This window comes from Mus caroli, unplaced genomic scaffold (assembly GCF_978045245.1).
Source record: "Mus caroli unplaced genomic scaffold, Mus_caroli_1 scaffold_4, whole genome shotgun sequence".
NCBI classification, from domain to species: domain Eukaryota; kingdom Metazoa; phylum Chordata; class Mammalia; order Rodentia; family Muridae; genus Mus; species Mus caroli.
In genome coordinates, this window is record NW_028227259.1 from 2,858,922 (window position 1) to 2,873,356 (window position 14,435).

A 14,435-nucleotide genomic window follows, 5' to 3' on the forward strand; every position below is an offset into this window, starting at 1 on the left:
TGTGCTCATAGGGGCTCACAGAGACTGAAGTGACAAATGACAGCAGGGAGCCTGCATGGGTCTGATCTAGGTCCTCTACATATTTGTTATAGTTGTATAGCTTGGTCTTTTTGTGGGACTCCTAACATTAGGAGCAGGGATAGTCTCTCACTCTATGGCCTGCTTCGGAGCCCTTTTGGGACCCTACTGGGGTTGTCTCTTCTAGCCTTAACAAGAAAGCAGGTCCCAAGTCTGATTACAACTTGATATGCCATGTTTGGCTGATAATCCTGGGAGGCCTAATCTTTTCTGAAGGGAATCAGAAAAGAAATGCATGGGGGCGGGAAAGGCAGGGGGAAGGAACTAGGAGGGGAAGAGGAAGGCAAACTGGGGTTGAGATGATTTATTATCTATCAAACTATCTATCTGATATATGACATGATTGATATATAATATGAAATATAATATGTGATATGTGATATAAGAATAAATTTATTAAAAAAAATCAAAAGATTTTTCAGTTAGAGAAAACATTTTATTCTAGAAGGGGCTGGTTTCATTGAATAGTAACCTAGAAGCTGGACAGAGGATGGATGGTAAGTGGATTTCTTAAGCATTTAAGTCAATTGTCTCACAAAGAATTTCTACATATACAACCTCAGAGATATAAAACATAATTATCAATGTTATATATGTAGAAATATTAGTACAGAGTAAGTTGAATGTCATTAAATCACAACGTAACAACTTATTTTGACCAATAAATTTTGTTTAAAATCATGTAGTTTCATGCAGCAGAAATGAATGCTTCTGCAAATTTGTTATCAAATTTCTGACCATAAGTTGTTATATCTTCCCTTTCTTTCTGGTTAGCTGGTAACAAATGTGGGAGACCTTTCTAAGTGTGTACTCTACTTTCATTGTTTTTTTTTTCTTTCTTCTTCTATATCTTCTCTTCAAGTCCACAGAAAGAGAACAACTTCTGCAACTTTAGGCAGCCAGATTCCCTGAGCTTTAAAATCCTCTCCTTGTAAACAAGCCTGAAATTGACTCAACAGTTATCACCACTGATTAGATGGCACTCACAATGAAACTCTCTCAAAAATGGAACTCCCTTTCAGCTTTCAGAATTTAGGAAGTCTCTTTTAAACTCATAAAGAGCACACTGTCATTATCAGCAAGCTACGGAGTTGTTTCCAAAGAATCCAACAGTCTATTGGCACAGCTACATATGGAACTATCCTTTTAGGAGGGAGGGTGGGGAATGAGAGCCCAGGGAATGCAGCAGAGCTTGCTACAGTTAGTACAGGGCCCCCCATGCTCAGGGGATCTGTGTTCCTTTATTAGCGGTATCTACAGAAATCCTGTGACAGCTGGCTACAATTCCCTTTTCAGGATTACCTCATCTTACTTCCTGTCTTAGTCAGGGTTTCTATTCCTGCACAAACATCATGACCAAGAAGCAAGTTGGGGAGGAAAGGGTTTATTCGGCTTACACTTCCATGCTGCTGTTCATCACCAAAGGAAGTCAGGACTGGAACTCAGACAGGTCAGGGAGCAGGAGCTGATACAGAGGCCATGGAGGGATGTTCTTTACTGGCTTGCCTCCCCTGGCTTGCTCAGCCTACTCTCTTATAGAATCCAAGAATACCAGCCCAGGGATGGTCCCACCCACAAGGGGCCTTTCCCCCTTGATCACTAATTGAGAAAATGCCTTACAGTTGGATCTCATGGAGGCATTTCCTCAACTGAAGCTCCTTTCTCTGTGATAACTCCAGCTGTGTCAAGTTGACACAAAAATAGCCAGTACACTTCCCAATCTGGGATAGAAATTATGGGCCTTTGATCTGGAGCATACAGTATGTCAATAAAGAATAAATTTCTTCATTTTTTTAAAGGTACCCTGAACTCTCTGCCTTTATTTTCTCTGTTCCATTCTTTCTAAAACATAGCATTAGGGCCAGGGAGATGGTTCTGTGTGTAAAGGTGATGGATTGGAAAAGCCTGGTAACGTGTGCTTGATACTGGAAACCTATGCAAGGTGATGGAAGAAGAGAAGTAGCACATCTGAACACACACACACACACTTTGTATACATACATACATACACACACACACACACACACACACACAAATTATATTAAAATAAAAATTGACCCCTTGTCAACTTGACACACAAACATCACTAGTAAGCCTCAACCCTTACATTCTTATCCCCAAGATCTAAATAACTTTAAAAGTCCCACAGTCTTTACATATTCTTAAAATTTCAGTCTCTTTAAACTATCCATCTCTTTTAAAATCCAAAGTCTTTTTACAATTAAAAGACTCTTAACTGTGGGCTCCACTAAAACAGTTTCTTCCTTCAAGAGGGAAAATATCAGGGCACAGTCACAATCAAAGCAAAAATCAATCTCCAACCGTCCAACGTCTGGGATCCAACTCACGATCTTCTGGGCTCCTCCAAGGGCTTGGGTCACTTCTCCAGCCATGCCCTTTGTAGCACACACATCGTCCTCTGGGCTCCAGATGCCTGTACTCCACTGCTGCTGCTGCTCTTGGTGGTCATCTCGTGGTACTGGCATCTCCAAAACACTGCGTGACCCCTTCAGTCCTGGGCCTTCAATTACAACTGGGGCTGCACCTTCACCAATGGCCTTCCATGGCCTCTCACAGTGCCGAGCCTGAGCTGCTGTGTGACCCCTTCATGCCTTCAAAACCAGTACCACCTGGGTGACCCTTACACATTACCAAGTCCCACTGCAGAAGGAGTACAACCTTGCCTATCTCTGGAACACAGCCTCTTTGTGCTTTCAGAAAACACTTCCCAGAAGATGTCACCTCAACGATGCTGGTCTCTTCTTAATCACTGCTAATTTCTTAGCTCCAGCTAACCAGCATCAATAGTCCCAGTAATGCAAAGTTTTTGCTTTAGTAGTTCTGGTATCTTGTTAATCACAGCTGATTCTTCAGCCCCAGCTAACCAGAACTACAAAATCTTCACAATAAAAACAGCAATGGCCCTGAAGAGAGTCTTTAATTTTCCCTCTGAAATTTCACAACCCAGGCCTCCATCCTCTGCACTGTTCTCAACATTATCTTCCAAGCTCCTACACAGAATTCGACAGAGCTCTTAACACCGAATGGATCTTCTGGCCCAAAGTTCCAAAGTCCTTCCACAGTCCTCCCCAAAACATGGTCAGGTTGTCACAGGAATACCCCACTCTGCTGGTACCAATTTGTCTTAGTCAGGGTTTCTATTCCTGCACAAACATCATGACCAAGAAGCAAGTTGGGGAGGAAAGGGTTTATTCGGCTTACACTTCCATGCTGCTGTTCATCACCAAAGGAAGTCAGGACTGGAACTCAGACAGGTCAGGGAGCAGGAGCTGATACAGAGGCCATGGAGGGATGTTCTTTACTGGCTTGCCTCCCCTGGCTTGCTCAGCCTACTCTCTTATAGAATCCAAGAATACCAGCCCAGGGATGGTCCCACCCACAAGGGGCCTTTCCCCCTTGATCACTAATTGAGAAAATGCCTTACAGTTGGATCTCATGGAGGCATTTCCTCAACTGAAGCTCCTTTCTCTGTGATAACTCCAGCTGTGTCAAGTTGACACAAAAATAGCCAGTACACTTCCCAATCTGGGATAGAAATTATGGGCCTTTGATCTGGAGCATACAGTATGTCAATAAAGAATAAATTTCTTCATTTTTTTAAAGGTACCCTGAACTCTCTGCCTTTATTTTCTCTGTTCCATTCTTTCTAAAACATAGCATTAGGGCCAGGGAGATGGTTCTGTGTGTAAAGGTGATGGATTGGAAAAGCCTGGTAACGTGTGCTTGATACTGGAAACCTATGCAAGGTGATGGAAGAAGAGAAGTAGCACATCTGAACACACACACACACACTTTGTATACATACATACATACACACACACACACACACACACACACACACACACACAAATTATATTAAAATAAAAAAGCCCACAGCATTGCACACACAGGCTAGCTAAACAGAATCTCTAATCTCTCCCTTTGGAGTACGGAATTCAAATTCTTAGTTTCTACTCAAAAACTTTCAAGTTTGGTCACTAATTGCACAATTAACTCTATCTCCTCATGAAACGTGGGCTCCATTTATGCCTTCTGTGAATCTGTTATCTTGCATATTTCAGTACTGTATCTCTGCTCACAATACCTCTTTGCTTGAAAGAACAATCTTTATTCCCACCTCTTGAAACTATCATCCACTGGATCTCCAATTAAGACTGCTCACCACTGAAAACAACTAAGCCTCTACCTTTGGTAACGTTTACTCTCCACCCCACTCGTTAGATGCCTAGCTGAGAGTACAAGGCAAGACATGCCATGATTTTCTTTTGTTCTTATCAGGGCAAGATTTTCCAGCATTCTGATTGATTAAGCTTTTAATTTCTCTGTCTGAGGAGAAAGCATATTCACGGATACTGGATTTGCAATGCACTGTCTATATTCTTGAGGATGGAGGATGGAACTGCTACAAAGCCCTGCTAGGTTAAAACCACGGCTCCTGCATTTAAGAATTGTGTAACAAAGATCAACTCTGAATGAAAGGAAGGCTGTCCTGAGAGAACTCCTACTGTTTGTTCCTCTTCCCCCTAACACATTCCCTCAGCTCAGGCGGGATCACCATTTTCCCCTGGATAGACAAAGGTTGCATTTCGAGCTAAAAGTGGAGCCTTTGGACTGGACTTTGTGCAATGGAATGTACATAGTTGTGATTAAAATATACTTCGTGTTGAGTTATTTTAATCCCATTTTGAACAAAGATAAATGTTTTTACATAACTTCACTTTCAATTTATTTCTTTAAAGCTGGGCATGGTAGAGCAGGCCTCTGATCGCACAATTCAGGAGGCAGAAGCAGGTAGATTGATGTGTGAGGCCAGTCTTTTCTACACAGCTGGGCCCTGTCTCAACGTATATGTTTTTTCTCACGAATATTATAATCAGAGAGCACTATCTCTCTTCTGATTTGGATGAAAATATTTTAATAAGTAGAGGAATCTTTTTTAAAGCATACTGCAATTAGTTGGCATCTAGCAATGTTTCCATGTAAATTGCGACTGCCCCCCAGAGGTCTGTGTGTTGGGAAGTGTTGGGAAGTGGTGTAAAGTTTAAGTGGTGTGGTCTACTGGAAGAGGGTGATGGGAACCTGGTCTTTTCCTCTTTCTCTTTTACTTCCAAGCCATCACGATGTAATGCCTTACCACAAGCTCCAAAACATTAAGCCAAATTACCATGGGTGGAGATCAGTAAAATTGTGAGCCAGTTTCTCCCAGGTATTTACCATAGCAACAGAGAGCTAACAGGGCAGAGTATAGATGCTCTTGAGAAGCCAACGCCCAGGGACCTCTAGCTGTGTAGCCCACAATGGTGTGATGTTTGCATATGAAACACTCTGTAGGATTGGGTACTTTGCCTCACCTCTGGATTACCTGGAATTCCTAGTACAGAGGAAACGCTATGCTAACGATTGTAATAAATTACTACTTACTAAAGACAAGAGTCTTTTTCTGCTCAAACAGACACTTCTGTGGTTGGTTGAATATGTAGAAAGCTAGGCTGTAGAGGGCCAAGGACATGTCATTGATATGAGCAATGCCGGAGACCGCACTTTTCAGAAGCGGGAAGGGGCGGCTGGAGGACTATGTATTTTCAAATAATCAAGGGCAAAGCAGCTTGAACGGGAAGTTGAAATTCATGAATTTTCTAGTATTCATTTTAGAAAAGAAACTCTTGGATCCATTTCTCTCCACACGGATGTGCTGGATATTCTGAATGGATTGGAAACTTTATCTGCTTTGAAAATAGCTCTACACCACTGCTTAGCAAGAGGTGGCAAGCTTATTACCAGAAAAACAAGACCCAACAACAGTTCGCTTAAAAAGGCAGCACGCCTTTAATCCCAGTACTCGGGAGGCAGAGGCAGGCAGATTTCTGAGTTCCAGGACAGCTACACAGAGAAACCCTGTCTCACCACCCCCCCCCCCAAAAAAAAGAAAAAGTACTGCTTAATAAAGTAGTCTCGAACTGAGGAAATAAATGTTTAAAGGACTAATGATTATAAAAGAGAATTGCTTGATATCAACAAGATTAAAAACAAAAATGGTAAGGATATGCTCATTCATAAAATCAATTTGTAGAAAACTATTTCATACAAAGCTTTCAGAATTATAAACACCAAACTGTCCCCAGTGGGCTGCCATGCACTCTCTTACCTATCAGTTGATGAATAACCCCTCTTTCACAAAGGTCCTTGTTCACAGTCTCATCTTCCAGATAAACCATGGCTCGGAGGAGCCGTAGAGTGTACCGCATCTGAGCGAACTTGTTCCCACGGCCGCCTGTACCATGGAAACTGTTACCATGAATGAAGTAGGAATCTGTGGGTAAATTAATAATTTAATTTATAGTAAGAAACCCAACAATATGAACTAACCAGTACTCCCAGAGCTCCTGTCTCTAGCTGCATATATGTAGCAGGGGATGGCCTAGTCGGCCATCACTGGCAGGAGAGGCCCTTAGTCTTGCGAAGATTATATGCCCCAGTACAGGGGAACACCAGGGCCAGGAAGCGGGAGTGGGTGGGTTGGGGAACAGGGGGAGTTGGGGGCAGGAAGGGTAGAGAGGGCTTTGGGAATAGCACTTGAAATGTAAATGAATAAACTATCTAATTAAAAAAAAACCCTGTTTTTGAAAAAAAAGGAAACCTAAAGCCTGAAACATTTCAAGTAAATGTTCTCATTTATAAACAAAACAACATACAATATATTTTAAGGAGATATTAAAGTCCAATCATCTTTGCTTTTTTTCTTTTTTTTACAGAAATATTGACCCTTCCTCCTTTCTTCCTAGTCTCAGAATGGAAATATGCTTCCTAAAATTTTACCCAAAGTTATCATTGCTTGTGCCTCTTGCAATGTTCTGTTAGTAAATGCCATGTTTTAAAAGTTACTCACACTGGGGGTTAGATCAATAAACAATACATACTTCCAGAGAATCCAAATTCATTTCCCAGCACCCACAGTAGGTGACTCACAACTACCTGCAACTCCAGCTCCAGGGGGTCTGATACCTTTGGCTTCTACACACAACTGCACTCATGTGTGCACACAAACATACAATTAATAATAAATAAGAGCAAATCTTTTAGATTTACAGTATCATATGTAGACTTGGGTCATTACTTTAGTTGCCTTCTGCATTTATTTAAAAACAAATCAATTTACCCACTCACTGGTACCAACACTATGGTGAACATTTTGTCTTTGTCCCAAATGGAGAATTTTAGGAAAGTTACCATATGGACACAATGCACAAAACCAACTGAATTCTTTTGTTAAGTCTGTTAAACGTTACATAGTAGCTCATTTTTAGCTTAACCTGCATTTCTCTTATTACTTCTCTGTTTGAGCTCCTAAAATGTTTTCAGAACATCTGAAACTTTCCCAGTAACATGGCAACCCCCGCTTTTTCTGTGCTAGTTAGCTGAGTCACCTTCTTGCTAAAATGCATGCTTTTAGGAAGTTCAATTTGGATTCCGCATCACAGAGTAGTAGCTGCTTGAGATTATGGCTTTGTCTGCTACAGATTTGGTTACATTGTTGTTTGTAATTCTTATAATTGTTTGGTCCATCAACCTTTCCCTTCTGCAGCTTAAGCTCCTGAGTTTTTAAAACAAAAATTTTCTCTCTTGATGTCTATCAGAATGATATTGATCATGTATTATTGAAGAGTCTTACAGTTTAGGTATTTAGATTTAAGCCTTCATTTTGCAATCTTTTTTTTTTTTTTTTTTTTTTTTTTTTTTACAGTGAGAGAATCTAAGTTTTTCATTTTCCTATGGAGGAGCCATTGCTTCCCCCCCCCCCCCCCCATCCTTCTTCTCTCATGGACCATCAGCATCTCTGGAAATGCCGCCTCTCACTGCCGCCTGATTGGTCTATCCCTGGAACAGTGCCCTATCATTTAATTACTTTAGTTTTATGGCAGGTTTTGATAAAAAAGCAAAGTAAAATTTTCTGTCCTTTTTGAGACAGAGCATGTGGGTCCTAAGCTGGTCTCAAACCTGTTAGTAGCTAAGGATGTCCTCAGACTTCTGGTCCTCCTGCTTCTACCTCCTAAGTGCTGGGATCATAGGTCCATGCCATCATACCAAGTTCTCAGCATACCCCACTAACTGGTGTACATCCCTAATAGTCTCTCTCCTTTTTGTTGTAATAATTTCAAAGAATCTTCTATAAGTAGCCTTAGGCTAAGGGTTTTTAAAAGAATTCAAGCACCATTGTGTGTTATGATGGAGTCCAGGTTAAATCTTTGCTTTGTTTTTATTATGTGGTCAGAAACACATTATGTAACTTCTCAGACTGGGTTCTGCCCATCTGACAAACCAGAGGTAGAACTGCGTGAGGGACTCTGCAAAGTGAGTGAGGCCCAGCACACAGAAGGCACATGTAACTGTTAGATTCTTATGAGATAGCATTTTCCTTTTTGCCTTGGAGTATTCTGTAAATATAAAACAATGTGAACAATGTTCAGAATTGTTTTATTTACTAATTTAATAAGGTTAAGTTTAGCAACTTAATGTATCAGAAGGTATAACATATAAAGGATAAAAATGTTATCTCCTCTGTGAATGAATACATGTTTTTCTTCTCTATTTGTGAGACAGGTTGCTCAGGCTTGTCTTAAAGTCATGGGATCAAGGGAGTCTCTTGTCTCAGCACCTTTAATAGCTGGGACTTAGAGTCTGGGTCTGGCTACTGCTGATGTAATGAAAGTGCATCCTACAAGATTCTTTCCATCCAGGTGTGGTGGTGAATGTCTATGATCCTAACACCCGGAGGCTGGGGTGGGAGGATTAGGAGTCTGAGGATAGCCTAGTGAATTCTACTCAGTCTTTCCTTTCTCTTTCTCACACCCCCAACACGTTCTAGAGAAAAATTACTGACAAAGAAATCGGCTCTTCCTGATCAAATTTGTTAAGCACATGAATATATTTACTTTCTTTCTAAGAATTGAATAAAATAACAGTTGCAAATTGAGGCTTTTCTCTTTGACAAACAATATCTTAGAGCTAGTGCTTGTGGCTAGGTAACTAGATTTTAAACATTATGAAATTATTTAGGGATTTGTGTCCACTTTAGCCTAAATGTATTTTCAGTTCCTGCCTGGTCCTCAGTAGACAATGTTTGTTGGATGAATATACTAAAATATTGTCCAGATAAATTTCCTTCCCAATTATAATCTTTGTATAGGCCTCATAATACAAAAATATGAAGAAAATTATATCTATATAAATAATTTCTTTTACACATTTACTAATTATACTTAGGATCCTGGTTAATATTAAACTTTGTAAGTGTCTGTTTTATCTTTAATTATGTGTAAGTGTGGGTGTCTATGTGGGGCCCTACATGAACACAGGTGCCTGCACAGGTCACTGAACACCCTGGGCTGGAGTTCCAGGCAACTGTGTGCTCCCTGACACAGGGGCTTGGAGCCCAACTCAGGGACTCTGCAAGAACAATAGGTGATGTTAACTTCTGAGCCATCTCTCTAGCTCTAAAATCTCAATGTTTATTAACTCATATAATCCACTGAAAGAATAAATTCGGTATTTTGGTTTTCTTCAATGTAACTATTGCTTCTCTGTGCAAATACTGAGAGTTCAGTTGAAATGCAGAGCAGAGACCTGACAGATATGAAGGGCACTCACCCTCATGCCCACACCACTCTAGAAATGCAAGGATCCGAGAATTGCCGTGGCATGACATGTACTCTTCTATCAACAAAGGAGCCACGGAGGACAAGGTGGCAATCGCATGCAGTTGTAGTTCTTCATACTGTGCTGCAGACCACTCAATGATCTTGAGTCTCTCAGGCTTTTTCACATAGGTAAACAAAGCCAAAATAACTTTGCCATCGATTAAGAGCTATAAGGAAGGGCAGAATGTACTTAGTTAGGAGCATAATTAAAATAGCTTTATTTAATTTAGCAAAATAAAATACAAGATCTCAAATTTGATATTTGTTATAATTTCAAAATATTTCCCTTCTATCTGTGACAGTGCAGATAGCCCAAACCAAAAAAAAAAAAAAAAAAAAAGAGAGAGAGAGAGAGACAGACAGACAGACAGACAGACAACACACTAGCCCCCATCATGGACAGCTTTGCAACACTAAGAGCAATGAGTCCCTTTCCTGGGGTGTGAGCTCTTCAGCCAATGATAGCAGAAAATATACATTAGTTGTTTTTGATGCAATGCATGAATATGCTTCTATATATAACAAAATCATAGAGGTAGGAGATTGGAGGCAAATAAATGGGTGGTGTTTCTTTCCTCTTTTTTGTTTTCTTTTGTTTATAGTGCTAGGGATTAGAGCTGGGCCCCTGTGCATGCCAGTCCTACAGCCTCCCACCCACCTGCACCTCTAGCCCTCAGAGGTGCATACATGTAAGAAGAGGGCACTGCAAGCTAATTGTTTCTTATGTACAAATTTAAGAATTGATACACTGTGACTTTTGGGATAGCAAAATGATAGCGTTTAAAATGTAAATGAAGAAAATATCTAATAAAAAATTAAACAAAAAAGAATTGATACACTGTATCAATGACTGTCAGTCAGGTCACAAGCCATTTTTAATTAGACATTTTAAGATTTTATAATTCCATTGAACCTAGCATTTCAGTAAAAATTAAAACATGAAAAAATATAAAATGACCAATAGCAAAAATGGTTAATACAATCATTAATACTGGTTGATGTATATTTCAGTTTATGAGAATGCAAAACACTGTCCTATATAATACTATTTTTCCTACTTACTTAACACTAGTCTATGAACAATTATGAGGGTTTTTTTTTTAATTCTATACTGAATTCACTCCCATATCACTTCATGATGTACACTGAAAGAGAATGAGACTTGGAGTTGAGTAAGAACAAGAATATTAGTTCTAGCATCACTGTGAAAACTCAGTGGGCGACATTTGAAATACTATGTGACACAGAACATAGAGAGATGGCTGAATGAAAATGAAAGATTAGTTAGGCTTGTGTGGAGAAAACACAGGCTCATAAGCGTCTGGAGACCAGCAGAGCCGAGGCCAGCTGTTACTGTCCATTACATCATCCTTTCCAGAGAGTCAGAGGAGACTGATGGGCCATGTGTGCGGACTGTGCCTGTGACTTAGTGGTGGAGTGCTTGCCTCAGTGGCAGCAAGGACAGTGTTCAATCCTGAGCAGCAGAGGCAGAGAGGGAGAGGGGGAGAGGGAAAGGGAGAGGGGGGAAAGGCTGGGGAAGGGGAAGGGGAGAGGGAGAGGAGGGAGAGGGAGAGAATGGTTTAGGCAGTGTGAACTATTTTTATGTTCTCTTAGGAGAGCTGAATATACTGCTCAATCTCTTAACTTCTATTTTTTTGGTGTGTGTGTTTCAAAGTTATCTTTTGAGTTTACTGTTTGCAAAGGACATTTCAAAGGACTAGCATTTGAGCTGATAAGGTTGTCATTTTCTATGATACAGAAATGAATTGGTTAATGAAAGATTTGCAATCATGATTTTAAAAATACTATGATACAATATAATATAATATGCTTTTTATTAACTTTTATATTTTGAGTCATCTTTACCTGTACAGTAGCTAAATCTTTACATAAGATCACAATTATATTGAATAACAATTTCTTCAGCTCAAAATCTTCATAGCAATTAAAAAGCTTAAGACTTTTTACCAAAGGGTTTTGACTTTTAACTGTGAGGAAAGAACACAGGGAGTGAAATGAAAGCTGAAGTTACACACCAGACTCACCAGGACACTCACAAAATGCTCAAGATGGTACAATGTTTACCTTCATTAAAAGTTGCAAATAGTATCAAATCCCTGGTAAAGCCACATTCCTATTACAAACACACAAAACAAGCAGAAAGGTGAAATTGGAATGGCAATTAAGGTACGGGTGACCAAAGCTGCCTACTATTCAATTTCCATACTGCAGTTCATTTGCACTTATAATCCTACTATAATAATGAGCAAAGCGGAAAAGCACCACCATGGCCAGGCAGCTTGAGTTCACTTAATTTAAACTTGCCAAAGTTTCTAAGAAGTATTTAATATTAATCCATGAATACCTGACATGCTATGTGAGCGAGTGAGTTGTCAGCACACCCCCACACAGTTCTTATCTTTAAGTTATACCACAGCTGTGGAAAGGCCAATTTTTTTCAATACCTATTCTTTTCAATGTTACCTTTATCCCAGTCACTCTGTACATCAAAGGACAAACGGGGAGCACAAAACAGCACTATTTAACACAAAAGCCCCAAGGAATGACCAGAGCTGCAAACACCTCAGCACGGGGACTCACTCTGGACAGACATGCTGACTGGACTTTGCATATTAAGCAGAGTTTATAGGTGCATGCAATGCTGGGCTTTTGCACTCACAGCATGATTTCTCTCCCTCTTCAGGATTGACATGGCTCCTTTAAAAATGTAAGAATGTTGTTGCTTTGGCTTATATTCATGCAATTACTGGAATGTTGACAGTGACAGAACTCACTGACTGGCCATAGCCTGTCAGACAAACACAGGGTTTATCTACATATAGAAGACTTAACTAGGTGTTATGTTGGACTGCTTATGTGTTTTCACAGTATGAATTCCATGACACAGGGTTTATCTACATATAGAAGACTTAACTAGGTGTTATGTTGGACTGCTTATGTGTTTTCACAGTATGAATTCCATGACTTTTCTTATGTTGGAACACTTCATGTACACCGACAGGTATTGAGACTTTTGTAGGTAGTATAGTAATATGACAGATGTGTGAATATTGTGATTTTAATCATTCGATTATTTGTCCACTATACAGTTCAGGGCAGGGCTGGAGAGATGGCTGATGAGTTAAGGAGTATGGACCTGGGTTCCTTTCCTAGAACCACTCAGGGGGCTCACAACCTCCAGTAACTCCAAATCCAGGGGTTCCGACACTGCCTTCTGCCTCTGTGGGCACCTACACTCATAGACAAGCCTATACTCATTCACACATACACAACACTAAAGTATAGACATAAATAATTTTACATATAGGGAGAATTAGCTTCTGATATGGCTGAGTAGTTATGATAAAACAATCTTTGAACAAACATATAAAAAGCATCAATCTTGTGCTTCTCACAAAGTAGACACTGGAAGAAAGTAGACATTGGAAGAAAGTTCAAACTTTGATAAAGACTAAAGAATCCACTGTGTAGATTCTCATACCAACTCCTTTTAAGACGGGCTTTTAGCCCAACAGCAATCCTATTCTATACCTTGTGTATGGATGCTAAACTACAGTTTAAATGGACCCAGGAATCAGAAGACTGAGGCAACCACAGCCACTAGAATGAAAGGTACAGCCTCATAGAGGAAAATCCAGACGCAGAATCAAAATACGCACACAGATGCTTTGACTCTGACTGCTGCCTGACCTGTCCAATACAGATAATTCTACCTATGGTGACTAAGGCTAGAAGAACCAAGCTGAAATTTGCAGCAAATCCACCATAGGTGTGAATGCAGACAAGCCAACGTCTACTCATAATAAAACTGATGAAGTACTCTTCAGAGGCCTATGTCAGGATCCATAGCAAAGATACTCATAATCAATGGGGATACAGAAGCTACATAAAGTAGAAATGGTGAGAGCGAATCAAAGGGGACCAGGGGTGTAGCTTAGTGGTAGAGTCCTTGCCTACCACACAGAAAACCCTGAGCTTGATCTCCAGAACTGAAGAAAAAGAGAAAGTCTAAGATCTGAAATACAAACACACTAGAAAGGGGTGTTTGTACAATGTATGGGACCAGGAAAATTAGTTAATTTAATATATAGACAAATACAAACCACACAACCTTTGGACTAGAGAGAAAAATTTTTGCAAACAGTGACTAGAAGTCTACAACCATATGAGACCATTTCAAAAACTAGTTGAGTATATTAATATTTGGAATGATAGGCCAAGTTGGGAGAGAGAACAAACTAAAAACTACTGAGGAAAATAATGACCCAAATTTGTTCAAACTTGCTCAAAAAATTACATATGTAGGACAATCTATAAAGTATAAGCACAAAAGTGATAACGTCCTGGTACACTTAATAACCCTGCTGATCACCAATGGTGGTGGTGAGGATCTTGCAAACAGGATTTAAAGGACACTTTCCTATCAGGAAGCAAGAATTCCAAATAGCCAGTACTTACCAGGAACAGCAGAGAGCAGAAGACAGTGGAGCATTAGCTTTCAAGTGCTAAGAGAGATGTTTTTCAACCTAGAATTCTATATGCAATGAACATAAATTTCAAGGATTAAGGTAAATTACTGATAATTTTAGGTAAAAGAAATCCAAGAGACTTTGTTGAGAG

The 14,435-nt window shown here is 39.9% G+C and overlaps 1 protein-coding gene across 2 annotated transcripts in view; it reads right to left on the bottom strand.

The window, feature by feature from the left end:
• Cfap69 (cilia and flagella associated protein 69) overlaps positions 1–14,435 on the bottom strand; it is a 79,490-nt gene that overhangs the window by 29,702 nt on the left and 35,353 nt on the right. For both annotated transcript variants that reach the window (XM_021163223.2, XM_085836407.1), the window contains 4 exons: positions 11,880–11,928; positions 11,661–11,782; positions 9,745–9,961; positions 6,245–6,409 (listed from right to left, as the gene is read on the bottom strand). In XM_021163223.2, coding sequence (XP_021018882.1) covers positions 6,245–6,409; positions 9,745–9,961; positions 11,661–11,782; positions 11,880–11,928 — 553 coding nt within the window. The remainder of the gene's footprint in view (positions 1–6,244; positions 6,410–9,744; positions 9,962–11,660; positions 11,783–11,879; positions 11,929–14,435) is intronic.